At 50.3% G+C, this 18,725-nt stretch overlaps 2 protein-coding genes and 1 pseudogene across 2 annotated transcripts; 2 read left to right on the top strand and 1 right to left on the bottom strand.

The window, feature by feature from the left end:
* Positions 1-3,418: 3,418 nt before the first annotated feature.
* On the top strand, positions 3,419-10,945 carry LOC115294029 (annotated as a pseudogene).
* A 2,549-nt stretch (positions 10,946-13,494) lies between these two features.
* Positions 13,495-15,737, bottom strand: LOC115293770 (histone H2B type 3-B). The gene has a single exon (XM_029941470.1). It carries the CDS (start codon positions 15,668-15,670, stop codon positions 15,290-15,292), a length of 381 nt encoding a protein of 126 aa, XP_029797330.1. The 5' UTR covers positions 15,671-15,737; the 3' UTR covers positions 13,495-15,289.
* Positions 15,738-15,939: 202 nt separating this feature from the next.
* LOC115293768 (histone H2A type 3) lies at positions 15,940-16,847 on the top strand. The gene has a single exon (XM_029941468.1). The coding sequence runs from the start codon at positions 15,983-15,985 to the stop codon at positions 16,373-16,375; it is 393 nt and encodes a 130-aa protein (XP_029797328.1). The 5' UTR covers positions 15,940-15,982; the 3' UTR covers positions 16,376-16,847.
* Positions 16,848-18,725: the final 1,878 nt, after the last annotated feature.

Below are 18,725 nucleotides of genomic sequence, written 5' to 3'. Positions count from 1 at the left end.
CTGCAGACGGTGTCAGGATGTGCAGAGGCGGGGCGGGGGGGGGGCACAGAGCTGCAGACGGAGTCAGCACTTGCTGAGGTGGGAGGAGGCGGGGTGGGGGGGCGGTGAACAAAACTGCAGACGGCAGACGGTGTCAGGACGTGCAGAGGTGGTGGGAGGCGGGGGCAGAGAACTGCAGCTGGTATCAGCCCTTGCAGAGGTGGGGGGAGGCGGGGGGAGGTGCGGCAGCGGTGATCAGAACTGCAGATGGCATTCTGTCAGGATGTGCAGAGGTGGGGGAAGGCGGAGGCGCAGAGAACTACAGACGGAGGGGTGTTGGTGTGCGTACAGAACTGCAGACTGTGTCTGTGCCTGGAGGTGTAGAGGTGGGGTGCGGGGGTGCGGGGACGCAATACCACAGGCGGTAATGGGATGCGCAGAGGCTGGGGCTGGGGGACTTCGCCTCGGGGCCGCTTGCTCACACAGTCGCAGAAGGCCCCTGTGCGGAGCAGGAAGAGCTACAGCCTCCGGTGTTTACCGGAACAGCCCATCTGGACTGGTTCAAACTTAATCCTACCCGATTGGCTAAGGCACATTCTGGATCTTTCTAAAGCTTCCCTTTGCCCATTGCCTTTCCTGCGCCCTCAGTTTGGTTTCCGAGCTTGTCCACGTTTGTGCCTTAATGTTTTCACCCCTGCCTGTAGACATCCTCTAGATTTCCTGGCACCGGGTGACCTTGGCAGTGCGGCTGGCCTGGAGGGAGAGGGGGAGGCTTGGACAAAGCCAAGGGTGGCCGAAGGGCGCGGTCCTGTGGGTGCGGCAGGCTGCTTGCCCAGCCCCCAGCCACCTCCCTACACCCTCTCATCTGCCCCATCCTCTCTTCCCAATCCCTTCTGCCCATCTCTCCAGAGTCCTCCTTTCCCAGTTTTCTCCTGAAAACTCAAAAACCTATCAAATACATAAAGTACAAGAAAATTATTCTCATGAAACATCAAGTTTTCTGTTTTCAGATGGATGTGTGGTCTGTTTTCTAGATCTCCTCCATTAAAAAGTAAACTAAGGGCTTTTAAAAATCATATGAATTTATTTGAGCAAAAAAAGCATCAGGGAGCTGTACAAAATGAAAGACTTCCCAGGCAGAAGGGAGCAGGAACCAGGAAGTCATTCCAGGCCAGAAAGAGGGGGCTAATGGCAAGGCCCCTTTCCATTGAGTGGGGACAGCAGGGGCCTATCAGGTGGATTTCCTCAGCTGTGCTGACCAGGGAATCCTGGCTGAGTGCTAAGGTTCCATTTCTGAGAGAGCTGACTCTGAGACCGAATGCGAGGGGGGCAGAGAGAGAGGGAGACCCAGGATCCGAAGCGGACCCCAGGCTCTGAGCTGCCAGCACAGAGACCGTGACCTGAGCCCACGTCAGAGGCCTGCTGGACTGAGCCTCCAGACGCGCCCTCCCATTCACTCTTGAGGTTGGAGAATCTGCTACTGAACCAGTAGCTGCCCGACAAAAATCCCTGGAGTCTCGGGCCACAGTCGGTCTTGATTACCTTTGAGCGGAGCAAGGAGGCGTGTGCTGAGGCCTCGGACGCCAAGGGGAAGGTTTGTGATGGGCAGAATTACAGAATCACCAGCCTCACGTCGTGGAGAATCCAACAGACATGGGAGGTTGGCTGACCCCTCTGCAATGGCCGGAGATACGTGGCCAGTGGCATTACAGCGGACCAGACGGCCCGGGGGAGCCGTCCTCGGTTTGAAACACGCACCCAAGTTTTGACACCTGCTGGTCTGGCCGTGAGGTCAGCGGTCACGTGTACTTGGCAGGGTCCTTTCGGGGAGTCTTGCTTTTTTGCCAGAATGTCAGAGTAGAACTACTGTCTGTAAATGCCAAAAGTCTTAAAATGCCCCTGGCTAAAGACTTGACGAGTGTTCATTTAAGGAAATGCGGCTGTTTCTGTGGCATACCATTTAAGTGGAAGCTGGGCAAAGAGAGTGTCGACAGATTTCTGTGATCTTTGAGCAATTCCAGGAATATCTGTACCAGTAACATACATCCACACATGCAACCTAAGGTTTACCATCCCGTGTTAGACGGTGCTTGCTGCATAACTTGTGTAATTGCATATCGAATCAGCCTAATTGGTCTGACATCTTTCTTTGACGAGGTGAGACACATGTCCTTTGAGATATTTCAGGATCCCTCTGGGAAATGTCAAAGCTATTTTGAGGGCAAAAGGCTCCAGGGGCGCCTGGGCGGCTCAGCATCTGACTTCGGCTCAGGTCATGATCTCACGGTTCCTGGGTTTAAGCCCCACATCGGGCTCTGCGCTGACAGCTCAGAGCCTGTAGCCTGCTTCCGATTGTGTCTCCCTCTCTCTCTGCCTCTCCCCTGCTCTGCTCTATCTCTCTCTCTAAAATAAATAAACATTAAAAATTTTTTAAAAAACACTCCATTTAGAATTTGATTTGGGGAAAATGTCAAGACTAGGTTTGGACATATGATTAAATAGGATCACAGACTATTATGAAATGATACTTATCTACTTGACCAAAGTGGCAGTTGAAGATGTTAAATCCAAACACAGAAGGTTATGTAGGTGTGAACAAAAGTTAGTTCTCTTAAATACTGAGAAAATGATTTTCTTCCATCCACATACTAACACGGCCCGACCCTGTTTAGCTTCAGAGATCAGATGAGATCAGGCGCGTTCAGGGCAATATGGCACCAGAAGAGAAAACTGGGTTTACATGCGCGAAGACCCGATAAAGAGAATTGAAACACAGGATGGCTTTAGTAGGACACAAAATCTTTGCTGTTTATGCAGATCACTTGAACATTAAAAAAAATCTTGGTTACAATTTCTTATTTTTTTAAGTTTAGCTTATTTATTTTGAGAGAGAGAGAATGAGCAGAGGAGGGGAAGAAGAGAGAGCAAGACAGAAGATCTGAAGTGGGGTCCGTGCTGACAGCAGAGAGTCTGATGTGGGGCTCGAACTCATGAACGGGGAGATCATGACTTGAGCTGAAGTCAGGCGCTTAATCGACTGAGCCACCCAGGCGACCCTAAGCTAGCTTCTATTTACCAACAATTATCCCAGATCACACGGACTTGAAAAATAGGTGTGTTACTTCCTATATTTCAGAGAGCGTATTTGACCTGTATAAATGCCTGTTTGCCATTCAGCCAGTTAAATGGAGCTCTCTACGCACTGACTTCAGCAGTACCCTCCAGAGGTAGAAAAATACCGCACATTTGTAACGTACATGCATAGTACACGTGTGGGTGCCACACATGCATGCAGAGACACACGTGGACATCTCCCAGTCTTCACCTAAGAACTGTAGCCACAAGAGGGTACGGCACGGCAAAGCTCACTAGTTATAAAAGAGCAGGTGGACCCAAAGGTGTTTCCAGCAGATGGAACTAGTCAGGTTCATGCGCGCCGATGGCAGACTGCCGGGGCTTCATGCTAACGCGTGTGGAAGCACCTGCTCAGCTTTCCAGTTGCCTCGGACAAGTAAGTAGTCTCTGTGACCCCGCGGACTCGATCTGGGCCAAGAGGACTTGTGTAGCATTTGTATTCTGAGGTCTCAGGCACGGGGGGCGGGGGGGGGGGCAGTGTTTTGATCACCTTCCTGGAGAACTCACATTTCAAAGACACAGTAAGATTGTCACCTCTAAGGGACAGCTCCATCCTAGGAGCTTTGGGTTGTACTTGTCTATTATCAGAACTCTAGAGTAATTACTATTTAAATTTTTTCTTTGTGTTCCTAAGAGCAGGACAGTTCTATCTCCAAAGTCCTGAACTCTTCTTTTTTTGGTAAATTTTTATTTAATGTTTATTTTTCAGAGAGAGACAGAGCACAAATGGGAGGGACCGAGGGGGTGGGGACACAGAATACAAAGCAAGCTCCAGGCTCTGAGCCGCCAGCACAGAGCCTGTCGCGGAGCCCGATCCCATGAACCATGAGATCATGACCTAGCTGGAATTAGATGCTTAACCGACTGAACCACTGGCGCCCCTCCAAAGTCCTGATCTTTTATGGTATCTGCAAGCATCATGATATGAATAAGGGACGTTTGGGGACTGGTAAAGATGGGTGGACCCTGAATTGTTTCTAGAGCTGCATTTCTGCTTTTTCGAAGATTTGTGGAATAAGGACCATGGCTTTTAATTCCCCAATGAATTATAGGAGAGGCTGAGCGATATCCAGGGGCTAGCCCAGCCATCCAGCCACCTTACGCTCAATTTGCTTCAGGAGATCAGGGACATTTCCAACTACAATGGAAAGCAAAGACTCCTCTGTTCTAGACGTACAGCTGTGTGTCCGTGGGGTATTTCAGCACATCCTTCAGTACAAAAGGCTTCAGACTGTTTTCCTTTCTGTCAGGGTACATAGCTTTATTTTAACTTAGGACAGGAGGCCTAAAAATAAGTTCCTAACAGGCTCTGAATATCAGCGTCCAGTTTGGCGGACCTGTGATCATGTTTTTAAAAAATCCTCTCAGGGGCGCCCGGGTGGCTCAGGTGGTTAAGCGTCTGACTTTGACTCAGGTCATGATCTCACTGTTAGTGAGTCTGTGCCCTGCATCAGGCTCTGTGCTGACAGCCTGGAACCTGCTTCAGATTCTGTCTGCCTCTCTCTCTCTGCCCCTCCCCAGCTCGTTCTCACTCTCTCTCAAAAATAAACAGTCAAACAATTTTTTAGTAAAAAAAGATCTAATTTTCACAAACACTTTTCTCCTGCCAATCTGAATTGGGAAAGGAAGAAACAGTGTGAGACTTGACCTTCCTCTTCACCAAGCACCACAGATGGAGATCTGCTAGGACTCCTGACCCTCAGCCTGCTCCTGCCTTCACTCCCAGGATGTCGTCCGCAGGTTCTGGAGTGCGCCCGGTGTCCCAGAAATCGTAAAGGAGGAAAAATAATTTTCGGTCGAGCCTTTATGGTGACTGCTTGGCTGAGCCCCCTTTTTCTCTGGGGCACCTCTTAATGACAAGGGATACAGAGGATCTGAGGCAGACTCCATGCTGTCAGCACAGAGCCCGAAAGGGGGCTTGAACTCAAGAACCTCGAGATCATCACCTGAGCCTCGGTCAGGCACTCAACCCGTGGAGCCACCCAGGGGCCCCAACACCTTAAGATTTTTCCATTTGTTTGTAGATGGGAAGTGAGATAAATAAACCACGTACACATGAGGAGGGGAGCTCACTCCCGGGGAAGAACAAGTAACCAGAAAGGCCTGTAGGAAGGGTGTGGCCTCCAGAGCATTTTGTCGCCTGACCCCAGCCAGGGGCCACCCTTAGCCCGTCCGAGGTGGGGGATGGGTAGCTGTACAGCTCAGGGGCCCAGGGGCCAAGGGGTCAGCCGTTTGGCTTCGGTGTCTGCGTGTCTACGTGGGCGCTGCGCACCCAACACCAGATTCAGTTCCCTGATCCAGCCCCACCTCTGCGGCCGCGGTCTCCAGCCCTCCATTCATACCTGGGGCTGGGATTTGACTGCAGACCCGCTCTCTCCGGCCTGCTGAAACAATGGGGACATGAGCACAGAAAGAAAAGGACCGGCCCAGCCCGGGAAGCAACCCGGGAACCTTGCACAGGAGGCGGGGTGGCACCTGTCTCATCCGGGGTCCTGCGCGCGTGGCCGCAGGAGCCCAGCCCCCCGCCACGGCGGAGGCCGAAGGCCGGCCTTTGTCTGCAGCGTGCACGCCGGCGCGGGCTCCAGGACAAAGGCCGCCAAGCTGCCTTCCTGCTTTGCTCTGCAAACCTGCAGGCGTGCAGTGGGGTTTGCCTTTCTCTGCAGAGCGCCGGCGCGCCGCGTAACTGCAGGCACCCACCTTCCTGCGGCGCCAGCCCCGTGCGGTCCAGCGCCTTTCCCGGATCGCGAGGCGCTGCCTCCCCGCGGAGCGCCCCTTGCCTGCAGCCCCCGCACGCAGCTAGCGCCGCAGCGGTGCCCGCGGGGCAGGGGGGGCTCGCACCGGGCGGGAAGGGGGGTGTCATCGGTGGGCGTGCTCCTTTTATTCACTCCGTCAATCGTCCACCAGAGTTAAGGAATTGCTACCAGCACCGGGCACTTTGCACCGGAACTATTAAGAAAAAAGTTTTGATTTTTTTTAAATCATCCAAACCCCTTTTAAAATTATTTTTCTAGGGGTGCCTGGGTGGCTCAGTCGGTTAAGCCTCTGACTTGAGCTCTGGTCATGATCTTACGTTCGTGGGTTCGAGCCCCGTGTCGGGCTCTGTACTCAGAGCCTAGAGCCTGCTTCCGATTCTATGTCTCCCTCTCTCTCTGCCCCTTCCCCTGCTCATGCTCTGTCTCTCTCGTCTCAAAAGTAAATAAAACATTTTTTAAAAATTTATTTTTCTAGAGGCACCTGACTGGCTCAGTTGTATAACATCCGAGTCTTGATTTCCGCCCAGGTCGTGATCTCACGGTTAGTGAGATGGGGAGCCCTCATCGGGCTAAGCTCTAGGTGCGGAGCCTGCTTGGGATTCTCTCTCTCTCTACCTCTCCCTCTGACCCTCCCACGCTCATGAGTGCCTACTCTACCTCACAAAAAAAGAAAAAAAAGACAGGACCTCCCCCCGCCTCCAAAGACCCTAACTGCCATCAGTCCCCTCCTGGGGCTTCATCACAGGAGAGAAAGAAGTCCACGCCACAACGAGACAAACATTATCACAGACTACCACACCCGCTGTCTATTCTCCAAAGGCCCAGTCATCTTTCCTAGAAACAATTCACTGTCCCCCTCAGAGGCCCACAGCCCCTCCCCTGCCCTAATGAAGATGGCACATAAGCCCTCCAATCTCACCGCTTTGGGGGTCAGTCACCCGTTTTCCCTGGGAGGCCCCCATGCGTGTAATAATAACAATGAGTAAATTCATATACTTTTTCTCCTGTCGATCTGCCTGTGGTCGCTTCACCTCCTAGAACCAGCTAGCAAGCCAGGAGCGTGGGTGAAAGCCTTTCCTGCCAACATTACAAATGTGTTAGAGCTGCAGAGAGCCTCAGCTGAGACCGAAGGACCTCCTCTGAATGGCGAGGGTCAAGAACCTGCCCGAGGAGTCCGTGCCAACCAAGTCTGCAGGCAACGGGAAAGAGAGTCTTGGTGGGAGTGCGCCTGGCACGCAAAGACCAGGCTTCCGACGTCCTCCACTGGTGCTGGGAAGCGAGGCGACCCGTGTTCATACGTTACTCGTTAAGTCTCCCACAGAAAAAAAAAATAATGATGGCTACCAAAATGGTTTGCATTAATGATCCAGCTTTCTATTCCCTTAAGGCACCTTGTATTCAAAGGCTTTATTCTTTTTATCGGAGTCAGTGATTGTAGAATTCAGTACACTTTCATCTACAATACTATCATCCTTCCAGGTGGGACACCTATTAAAAGATTTCAGACCTTGTGTGTGTGTGTGTGTGTGTGTGTGTGTGTGTGTGTGTGTGTGTCAGAAACTGAAAGAGTGATGCATTTGTGTCTTACTATTTTTCTTCTACACACCACATCATACATAGTGTTCTTTCTACAAAATGGAGTGCAGTTCACTATCCAAATATTTTAAAAATCTTGGCACCAACCAACCTGATTTCCAGGGTCAGCTCCTACCTTCTGGTTGTTTAACTTAGGACATATTTTCTTCAGCCTTTTGCTACCCGTCTGTAAAATGGAGTTGATAATAGTGCATACCAGGAAAGGCTGTTATCAGTACTAAATTGAATTATTTATTAAATGGTTACCTAGCTCATAATGGGCTCTGTAGAAATGTTTGTTAAATCAACTCCATTTTTTTAAGGTAAATAAATAAAACGCTCAGTGCTGAGTATGTCCAAACCAACTTAAGGCACCCACAATCTCAAGAGGACCACAGGGGCCACAGGGTGGCTCAGTCGGTTAAGAATCCGACTTCGGCTCAGGTCATGATCTCACAGTCTGTGGGTTCGAGCCCCGCGGCGGGCTCTGTGCCTGGAGCCTGCTCAGATTCTGTGTCTCCCTCTCTCTCTGCCCCTCCCCTGCTCGCTCTCTGTTCTGTCTCTCAAAATAAAATAAAGACATTTTAAAAAATTTAAAAAAAAAAAAAAGAGGCCCACAGGCCTCACAGGACATGTTTGCATGTAGAGGGCATCTGTGGCCATATCCTGAAAGTATCTTGCTGACTGACCGATCTGAACCCGTGATCCATTGTGTCTGTTGGGGACACCATTAGGTTTCCTGGCCTCTTTGGATAATGCTCTGGATGGGTACAGTGCCCGGGTAAGTGACCCCCAGACCAGAGCTTCTCAAAGCGTGATGTACATCTGAGTCTGTTCAAAATGCAGGGTTTAGGGCACCTGGGTGGCTCAGCTGGTTAAGTGTCCAACTCTTTTTTTTTTTATTTTTCTTTTAATGTTTATTTATTTTTGAGAGACAGAGACATAGCATGAGTGGGGGAGGGGCAGAGAGAGAGAGGCAGGGAGACACAGAATCTGAAGGAGGCTCCAGGCTCTGAGCTGTCAGCACCGAGCACTATGTGCGGCTGGAACCCACGTGCTACAAGATCATGACCTGAGCCAAAGTCAAACATTTAACTGACTGAGTCACCCAGGTGCCCAAGTGCCCAACTCTGGACTTTGGCGCAGGTCATGATCTCACGGTTCTTGAGTTTGAACCCCACAGCGGGCTCTGTGCTGACAGTGTGGAGCCTGTTTGGGAGTCTGTCTCCCTCTCTCTCTACCCCTCCCCGACTTGCTTGTGCATTCTCTCTCTCCCCCCCAAATAAATAAAAATAAACTTTAAGAAAAGGATAAAGATAAAATGCAAGTTCTGAGTCAATACCTTTGAAGTGGGGCCCAGGATTCCGCATTTTTTAAAAAATGTCTACTTATTTATTTTGAGAGAGAGAGCGTGCACAGGGTAGGAGCAAAGATTGGGAGAGAATCCCAAGCAGGCTCCATGCGCAGTGTGGCTCAACCCAGGGCTCAATCTCAAGACCATGAGATCATGACCTGAGCCCAAATCAAGAGTAGGACTCTCAACCAGCTGAGTCATCCAACGCATGTCTAATGAGCTTCCCAGGTGATGCTGAAGTAAGTGAGAAATGTAAATTCCTAACACCTTATATTTCTATCTTGGCATTTAACATATAGGGGAACTAGCTCATTTTTATAGGAATTAATTTAATGGGGGAGGCAGCTCAGGGACTGGTAACATCTGGTAAAGGCAAGACAACATATCCAAAATGGAGTACCTCATGCTAAGTGCCACATCACCAAACTGAGACTTAATTTATTTCAAGTCAGCTCTTCCAGAAATCAAACGTTAAGCCAGTGACTCAGGAATCCCCCGATCAGCACTACTGAGGTAATCAGTCTGCTAGGCCCCTGCAGCCCTCTAAAGAAAGTGGTCTTGCAGTAACGCTATTTTCCCCTTCCTGTGACTTCTCGTTCCCGCTCCATTCTGCTTATACAAGTCTTTCATTTTGTACAGCTCCTTGGAACTCCTCTCTGTTAAATTAGGCATTGCTTAATTCTAATCAACTTTTGTTCAAATTCTTAATATTTTTGGTAGGCCTCAGTTTATCTTTTAACAGTTCCACAATCCTGTATTCCGATGCATACATAGTTAGAGAATAGTATTTAACCCTAGGATATTTAGCAGACTAGATGAGACCATAGGTACTGAGCACTTAGCATGCAGCGATCACTTCAAAGGGGAGTAGTCAGCGCTGAAATCAAAGCACTGTTTCCCTCTCCAAACCCCTCTATTTGTCCCTCCACTTGCAAGTCTGCCCTGTTGCTAAGCCTCCAATGTGAGTGCCTTCACAAGTTTTCAGTGTTTAGCCATGTGGATTTACGCATGAATTCTGACATTGGCTTTTGGGGGCGGGGGAATTATGGAGAATAAATAGTCAAGTTATTCCTATTCCCCTTTGCTGAGTAAGCATCAGCTTGTCCTCCCTAGTTTTGGGGCTCAGAAATGTGTTTGCCCCTTGCCTGGAGAAGATGATGCAGGCTTAACCCAGCTTTTATTTCATTATCTATTATTGTTGTTGTTATTGTTTATTATTGTTATTTTGCCCCATCCGGAACCAGATACCACACAAAGGCCCCTCCTCTCTCGGTTTGAACAAATATGCTCAACCTGACTCCCAGCGCGAGGCACCTGCGTCTTCGGATTGGTGGGATTGCCGTCCAATAGGAAGCAAGAACCAGCGTCTGCTATTTACATAAATCCTTGCCAACCCCCGCGGGCCCGCAACCTGTCGTCCAATAGGAATCTGGCGGTTTGGAGCCTTCATTTGAATATCGAGACAATAAATAGCGCTGCCCGCCTCGCGGATATTCATCTCGGAGTCTGATAAGGCACAGCCTGAGGCCACCGGCCGCCTCCACCCCCTCCACCCGCACGCTCGCGCCCCGTCTGCCCTCGCCCTAGCCGCTCTCTCGGTTCTGCGTCCCCCGCCATCTTCGTTCCCCCTACGCCTCCGCGGCCCCCCGCCCATCGCCCCCCTCCCGGTATTCGAGTCCCCAGTGTAGCTCCTGTCTCGGCGCTGACCCAGTCCCCGCGCCGCCGGAGCCCCGGCGGCCCCCACCGCCGCGCAGCCCGTCGCGCGGTCCCCCCAAGCCCGATCCCCCGCGTTCCGCCCAGGAAGCGGAGGCCAAGGCTGTCACCAAGGCGCAGAAGGACGGCAAAAAGCGCAAAAAAAAAAAAAGCGGCAAAGAGAGCTGTTCCATCTACGTGTACAAGGTGTTGAAGCAGGTGGACCCCGACACTGTCATCTCTAAGGCCATGAGCATCATGAACTCGTTCGTCACCGTTGTGATCTTCGAGGGCAGCGCCAACGAGGCCTCCCGCCTGCCGCCATTACAACTAGCACTCCACCATCGCTTCCCGCGAGGTGCAGACGGCCGTGCGCCTGCTGCTGCCCGGCGAGCTGGCCAAGCACGCGGTGTCCGAGGGCACCGAGGCCGTCACCAAGTACACCAGCTCCAAGTGAGGCGCGCCGGCCGCCCCGGAACCCAAAGGCTCTTTTCAGAGCCCCCTCTGTGCTCAGAAAGGGGCGTGCCAGCCGCACTGTTTGGGATGTGCTGCTCCGGCCGGGTTCTGGGGGGCGCTGTAGGGCACCACGGGGAACGAGACCCGACCCAAAGCTGAGCTCTCTGAAAGGCGCAGAGCAGACCCCGCAAAGGCCCGCCGGTTGAGTCAGCCTCCACCCAGCCGGCAGCCAGAGAGGGCGCGGCCTTGGCTTTAGGCAGGGACCGGGTCACCTCCAAGAAGGCCTCAGGCCAACCTCCCCAGCAGCATCCCCGTGTCCCTTAATGGATGAGGTCTGGGTGCGCTGGGTCTGGCGTCGCAGGGCTGAGGCCCTGGGGGTTGTCGCGTAGTCTTGGAGGTGGCTCTTGGGCCGGTCCTTCCCTCCATTGCCTCTTGCCCAATACACTGTTCAGTTTAAGAAGCTTTTTGTGGGCACTCCGTGTTCCTATCTGAAAAGTCACAGTGGTCTCGACCCTCGTACTCGGCTAAAGTCATCCATATTAAGAGATTTGGTTTACGTGGTTATGTGTGTTTTGTACTTGTTTTTGTTTTTTCAGAAAATGTATATACTTTTTTATTTTTTTAACATTTTATTCTTTTGAGAGAGAAAGAGAGTGTGTGTCCAAGTGGGGGAGGTGCAGAGAGAGGGGGAGACACAGAATCTGAGAGAGAGCAAGAGACAGAGAATCTGAAGCAGGCTCTAGGCTCTGAGCTGTCAGCACAGAGCCGGAAGCAGGGCTCCAACCCACAAGAGGTGAGATCATGACCTGAGCCGAAGTCTGACCCTTAACGGACTGAGGCAGCCAGGTGCCCAGTAAAATGTATCTACTTTTAACATAAGCCTAATAAATGGTGAAAGAGCCTTTTTGACCCAACGACTGGGGCGCTCTAAACACACACATGTAAACCATATGCAAGGTGGATCTAATCTGCCTGCTGTATTTGGAACTGAAGCACCAAGCTTGACTGGGGCCCAGGCTTCTCCCATGCTAAAAAACACCCTACAGCATTGGTGACTCCCACACTACACAGAACACCACCTCAGGAGCATCCCGGTCTCTGAAAGCCAAACACTTTCCAGGTGGGCAGTGGCCTTCTGATTCCTGGCCTCTAAGGGACTCTATCTCCGACTGCCATGCTGTCATCAACACCCCCATACACTAAATTCTTTGTTTTGCATTTGTAGTTTTTTATTAAAGAGGTAGCCCCTCCCTCTCTGTCTTTAGTTTGCTTCATAGTAATTAGCAAATTTGACTTGAAATTTTTGTCTGAGATGTGGGGAAGGAACAGTCTCTTAAACGCATTTTATTTTTAAAGTTTATTTTTATTTATTTTGAGAGAGAGCGCAAGCGGGCTGGGGGGCAGAGACAGAGGGAGACAGATTCATAAGCAGGCTCCACACTGCCCGCACAGAGCCTAATGCAGGGCTTGAACTCATGAACAGTGAGATCAGGAGCTGAGCCAAAGCCAAGGGTCAGAGGGTTGACTGACTCAGCCACCCAGGCGCCCCTTTTAAATTTATCTCAGATGGGATGCCTGCAAAGTGCCTCCAGTGCCTTCCAGAGCTTGAGTCAAACGTTTAATTTGGTGATTTCAGGCCCACAGAACTCTTCCATTGTCTTGAGTCTGTACTCTGTGAGCCTAGGCATCCTCAGATACTCTGTGAACCCCTTTCTTCAGCCTCCAACTTAATGCAAACGACATTTGTTTTTGTTGTAGAAGTATTTCCGACTGAGCTGTGTATTCAGATTCTCTATTTTCTTCATTATAAATTCTCAAGTGCAGGGACTCTGTCGCCCTGCATCTCCCTGCATCTTCCTTAATAGATTCTCGTGGCAGGAGTGCGTCTGAGGAGCGAAGGGACTGAGAAATTCATCAACATTCTGTATTACCCACAACAAGCCATTTTCATGCAGCTGTATTTGGGAATTATGTTTATTTTGCTTCTTAATTTATGTTAGGGACTAAGTAAGCCAGGTGGCTGCCCACTGCTAGCGCAATCCCAAACTGCTGGAGACAAGTTTTATTAACTCTAGGTCTTTCTTAAGCTTATCATCAAGGCAGAGAATCATGTGGACCTGGGACACTAGTTTCCTGTTACCAGAAGGGCTCATTAAGGTACTGGCGCCTAATCTTTCTCCGTAGCCGAGGGCTCAGAGCCAATCAGGAGGCCCCTGCTTCACGGTGTGGGACTGGATGCTGTCTTTGTCAAGATGAATCTGACAGCTCTTGGGAAGATTAAAGGGGTTGATTTTGATGTAGATCACCGTTTTCAAATTTGGAGATTATAACTAGAAGGGATAGAATTGAGTAAAATAACTGTGACAAAACTTCCGTATCTGTGGGTTGTGTTGTTTGGTTTGGTTTTTGTGAATATTGCTCAGAGTGTGTATCTGTAGAAGATAATGCAAATGAAACGATGCACGCTGCTCTAATTGTAAGCATAACAATACTATGTATGTGTGTCGATGCATAAACCGAGGCAGGAAGAACCACGTCAATCCCGTTGAATGAGGTAGGTTCCCCAAAATTCTACTTGTTTAAGAATTACAGTCATCTATCTTTGATAATTAGCTATCAGAACTTATGTTTTCAACAATTGTGTACTGCACAGATGATTTTCTAAAACACTATTTTCACCTGCAAGTATTTTTAAATTTCAATTTACATAGTATTTTTAAATGAAAGGTAATAGATAAAACACTTTAAATATAGCTTACATTTGGATGAAATCCTGAGGCAGAAGTATAATGGGAATGAGTTCAGGGAGAAAAAAAGGAGCATGTAGGCTATCTCACAGGTGATCATGTGTTCTATGAAAGGATTATGGTATCAAATTGCTATTTCAATAGATGCCTTTAAAAGATTGATGCGAAAAAAATAAAATAAAATAAAAATGAAAGATTGATGCGCCCGTGTGTCACCCACATTTCAATAAAAAGATTTTTATAATAGCATTATTTGAAAATGTGTCAAGGCTCAGGAACCTTAAAAATACATATTTAAATTTTTCCTTTAATTTTTTTGAGATGACCATTTTGCTTTTTATGTCCTACATTGGGAATTGTGCCCTTGTAACTCTTACAATTAAAAATAAAAATATTTTAGATGCCAACTGAAAAACGTGTCAGGTTTTAAATTCCTTTAGACTGGACCCACGCAGGAGAAGGCACAGGGTGGGTGGGCGTCCAGCCGCTGGGGCGGAGGGCGCTCAGATGGTGACGTTCCCAGGCCCTCCCGCCCAACCCAGCACCCGACCGGCTTCCTTTGGAGATGATTTGCAACACACCACTGTTACCTTCCATTGAATGTCTGTTCCTTGCCTGAGCCGAGGACACGACTTCTCAATACATCTCAAGCTCAGAGCGGCTCTAGGAGTGCTTGTCAGGAATCCCCTATTTACAAATAAAAGCCAAAGCTTTCCCAAGTAAAGGCTCTTCGTGCCAAAGCGCTTTCCCTGAGCCACGATGATTCTTCCCAAATAAACGCCATAAATTCGAAGGGGAATTTCTGCGTCACTAACGCCTCACAGAAAATAATGTGGCTGAAAGAGGAGGGAGCTAATTTGTCCAGAAAAAGGGGAAGTACAGGAAAGTGTAATCACTTTCCTCCTGAATTGCTCTCCCCCATCCCCATATAGGGCAAAGCTGCCCGCAGCAGCGGTCGGCTTATTACATCTGGCTTCCGCGCGCAGGACGCTTCCATCTCCCTTTCGGTTTCAAACATTTTGCTTTTACAAGGTCCAGCCACGCAAACATCCTCCCGAAAATGTTCGCTGCTTCAGGATCAAGATGTCTGGTCCAGGCAGGGACTGCAGTTCCAGGAGCCACCGCCCGGAGCCGCGCAACACCCAAGACTTCACTTCCCAGGTTCATTCATCAGGGACACTGGGGAGGGGGGACTGACACCTCCTGAAAGAAGTGACCCGCACACCCCTCACCCACAGGCGCTCGCCGCGTGCAGACAGGCCTAGGCCTGGGAGTCCACCCTCTGCAGCCACCAAAGGACGGAGGGCTCAAGGCACCTACTTCTCCTGGCGATGCATCAATAACCCTGGACAGAGAGGAGAGTGGACACGGAATTCTTGACCGCCAGGCCGGTTACCACCCCAGTTAGTTACACACTCTCGTATTCCACGCACATAGACGCTGGCGCACGCACACACGGACCCAATAACCAGCAAACCGCTAAGGTGCACATAACAAAACTGGTTCACAGGACAACCCTTCACCGTGTTCGAAACCCTTTTTCGATCATGTGGGTGGCTCTGAAAAGAGCCTTTGGGTTCCGGGGCGGCCGGCGCGCCTCACTTGGAGCTGGTGTACTTGGTGACGGCCTTGGTGCCCTCGGACACCGCGTGCTTGGCCAGCTCGCCGGGCAGCAGCAGGCGCACGGCCGTCTGCACCTCGCGGGACGTGATGGTCGAGCGCTTGTTGTAATGCGCCAAGCGGGAAGCCTCGCTGGCGATGCGCTCGAAGATGTCGTTGACGAACGAGTTCATGATGCCCATGGCCTTGGACGAGATGCCGGTGTCGGGGTGCACCTGCTTCAACACTTTGTACACGTAGATGGAATAGCTCTCCTTGCGGCTGCGCTTGCGCTTTTTGCCGTCCTTCTTCTGCGCCTTGGTGACAGCCTTCTTGGAGCCCTTTTTGGGCGCGGGAGCAGATTTGGATGGATCAGGCATGATGGCAGGTCTCTCCAAACAAAAAAAGCCTACGACCCGAGCAACTGTATTTATACGTCCTGTATGCAAATGAAGGATCCAGAGTTCCTGGTTTCTGATAGGCTCTAACACCGAATAACGTAATCACTGGAAAAGGGGCATGCAAATTAGAGGATGGCGGACTCCTTTTCTGGTTGGTCGCCATCGCCGTCCAATCAGACGAGGCAGGCCCCACTACCTCCGGACCATATATAAGGGCTCAGTGGGCCTGGCGGCCTCGTTACTTCGGGTCTGTTTTTCCGTTTCTCTTCTCTCTCCGCGCCCGACTTGACAATGTCCGGCCGAGGCAAGCAGGGCGGCAAGGCGCGCGCCAAGGCCAAGTCGCGCTCATCGCGCGCGGGGCTGCAGTTCCCCGTGGGCCGCGTGCACCGGCTGCTCCGCAAGGGGAACTACTCGGAGCGGGTCGGGGCGGGCGCGCCAGTGTACTTGGCGGCGGTGCTGGAGTATTTAACGGCCGAGATCCTGGAGCTGGCGGGCAACGCGGCCCGCGACAACAAGAAGACGCGCATCATCCCGCGCCACCTGCAGCTGGCCATCCGCAACGACGAGGAGCTTAACAAGCTGCTGGGCCGCGTGACCATCGCGCAGGGCGGCGTCCTGCCCAACATCCAGGCCGTGCTGCTGCCCAAGAAGACGGAGAGCCATCATAAAGCCAAGGGCAAGTGAGGCTGCGGAGGCGGGCCGGTAACGGCTGTGCGCCCCGGGGGCCCTGTGACACCAAAGGCTCTTTTCAGAGCCACCCACAGTTTCAAGAAAAGAGCCGCACTGATCACGTAGCCTTGCCTTGCCAGGGCTGCGTTCTTTCTCCTGGGCGCACGGGGGATCCGGGCCCGAGGCACGATCCGGACGCGCGCCTACGCGCACCGTGGGTTCGCGTGTTTGTTTGCTGCAGGAAAAGCCACCGGACACGTGGCTGTTCTTTGCGTTTGAATCTCACTCCTAAGCTTTTCCTAGGGTCTTAATCCCGCTCGCTCACTGTGAAGGGATCTGTAGCAATCGGTGACCAGTTGCCTTGGACTCTGCAAAGTGTCGCTCTGTCACATCTAGACCCCCAAATACAGGCTGTCTGCTTGTCCCAGGCCTGGATAACGAGGCAGATTCAACTGGCATCGAAAATAAATCTAGCTAGAATCTGCTATTTGAGGTTCTTATGGGTAACTCTTAATGATTTCCTTTCTAAAATGTATGTATGCTTGAGTGAGCGGCTACTGCAAAGTTTTAGGAAACATGAGGTCGTTGGGAATTAAGATCTGATCTGGAGATGGAGGTCTTGGAAGGAGTTTGTTCCCAGAGGCGTTTACAGCATTTAAAAAGAAAATTATTTCTTTAAGAGAAGTGTCAACTTTTTAAAGAAAATCTTACCGTAAATAGAACGACAAAGAATTTAAATTGTTCAGTCTGGGTTGTTAAAGCATTAATCCAAGTCCCTTAACCTGATAACTAAAGTTAGAGAATAAAATCATTTGTACACTGAGTTTGGTCAGGAAAACCAGGTTGCTAGGATTAGATTACGTAATATATGAGTGGATATTTCAGAAAATGACTGTTCGTGAGCTCCACATTCTGGAATAAAGGGGAGTTGGATATTCCCAAGGGTCCTGGCAAAGCTGTCAGAATAGCACCCACCTCATGGGGGAGGGGGGCTTAAATGGTTAATTCATAATAGTTCTTTTAAAACAATGGTGTGTGCCCCCCCCACACACACACAGCCTGATAACTGCTACTTATTTCTAGTACCAAGATCCTTACCATTTTCATAAATTTTTTTTACTATAGCAATAAATGCAGTCTGGTAGCACAATTCAGGAATATTACATAATTTATATTAAACTTACTAAAATTAGGTCTACTCAAACCAGGGCTCCCTAGCCACCATCTGGAGCTAACCACACATCTGCTGCGACTGAGAAAATAGCCTAGTGCTGTGGAAGTACCCACACCGAGCATTACAAGCCCTGCTCTGTCCGTGCACTCCGGACACAGAGGCAGGGAGCCGACCACATCGCTGAGTGAGCTGCATTTCTGAGACGTGAGCAAGGACTGTCCAAGAGAGCATAGAGCCTTCTGGAGAGGGAGCCGTTAAGTTGAATTCCGGGTTAAGTCTGTGTTTATGCACTGATATTGCTGTAGGTCGTATGTCTGCCCCTCAGTGGTATTTAGAAAAGCTTTTTCAGGAGCAGGGAGCTCAGGCAGGCCACGAATCTCCACGGAGTTCCCAATTTTTAATTCCTCAGATGGGACGCCGGGCGGGAGGCAGGGAGTGAGGTGGGTGACGCTCCCAGAAACGGTCCTTCATCTGCTCTAAGGCTGAGCTGTACACCAGAGGTAACACTAAACAACAAAAGCTATTCAATTTTCTTTTTTTTTTTTTTAAGTTTATTTATTTTTGAGAGAGAAAGACAATGTGAGCCCGGGAGGGTCAGAGAAAGAGGGAGAGAGAGAATCTCAAAAGAGCCGGAAATGGAGCTCGAACTCACAAACCACAAGATCATGACCTGAGCGGAAGTTGGAAGCTTAACCGACTGAGCCACCCAGGGGCCCCAGGAGCTATTCAATTTGCATTTAAATTTAAAAAATAAATACAAGGGGCCCCTGGGTGGCTCAGTCGGTTGAGCTTTGGACTCTAGATTTCTGCTCAGGTCATAATCTCACGGGGTCCTGAGACTGAGCCCCAAGTCAGGTTCTGCTCTTACCGAGCAGAGCCTGCTAGGGACCATCTCTCTCTCCTTCTCTCTCTCTCTCTCTCTCTCTCTCTCTCTCTCTGACCCTCCCTCACGAATGTACACTCTCAAAATAAATAAAACTTAAAAAATAATAAAAAATGAATTGAATTAAATTAAGTTAAATCGAGGATGCAGTTTCTCAGCCCCCGCAGCCAGCACGCGGCACAGCACAGGTGTGCGACAGCTCCATCGTGGAAGGTCGGGTGCTCGGCTCTGCTGTGAAGTCTGACCCTCTCTCGGGGGCTACCTGGTTCAGGACTGCCATGCAATACTCAGAGTCCCCTGCCTCCGCA

This window comes from Suricata suricatta, chromosome 6, assembly GCF_006229205.1.
Source record: "Suricata suricatta isolate VVHF042 chromosome 6, meerkat_22Aug2017_6uvM2_HiC, whole genome shotgun sequence".
NCBI classification, from domain to species: Eukaryota; Metazoa; Chordata; class Mammalia; order Carnivora; family Herpestidae; genus Suricata; species Suricata suricatta.
Note: the sequence above shows the minus strand (reverse complement) of the source record. Positions and strands in the feature narration are given on the sequence as shown.

Bases quoted from the DNA above. Each gene is read 5' to 3' on its own strand.
- LOC115293770 (XM_029941470.1), bottom strand. From the start codon at position 15,670: ATGCCTGATCCATCCAAATCTGCTCCCGCGCCCAAAAAGGGCTCCAAG.
- LOC115293768 (XM_029941468.1), top strand. From the start codon at position 15,983: ATGTCCGGCCGAGGCAAGCAGGGCGGCAAGGCGCGCGCCAAGGCCAAG.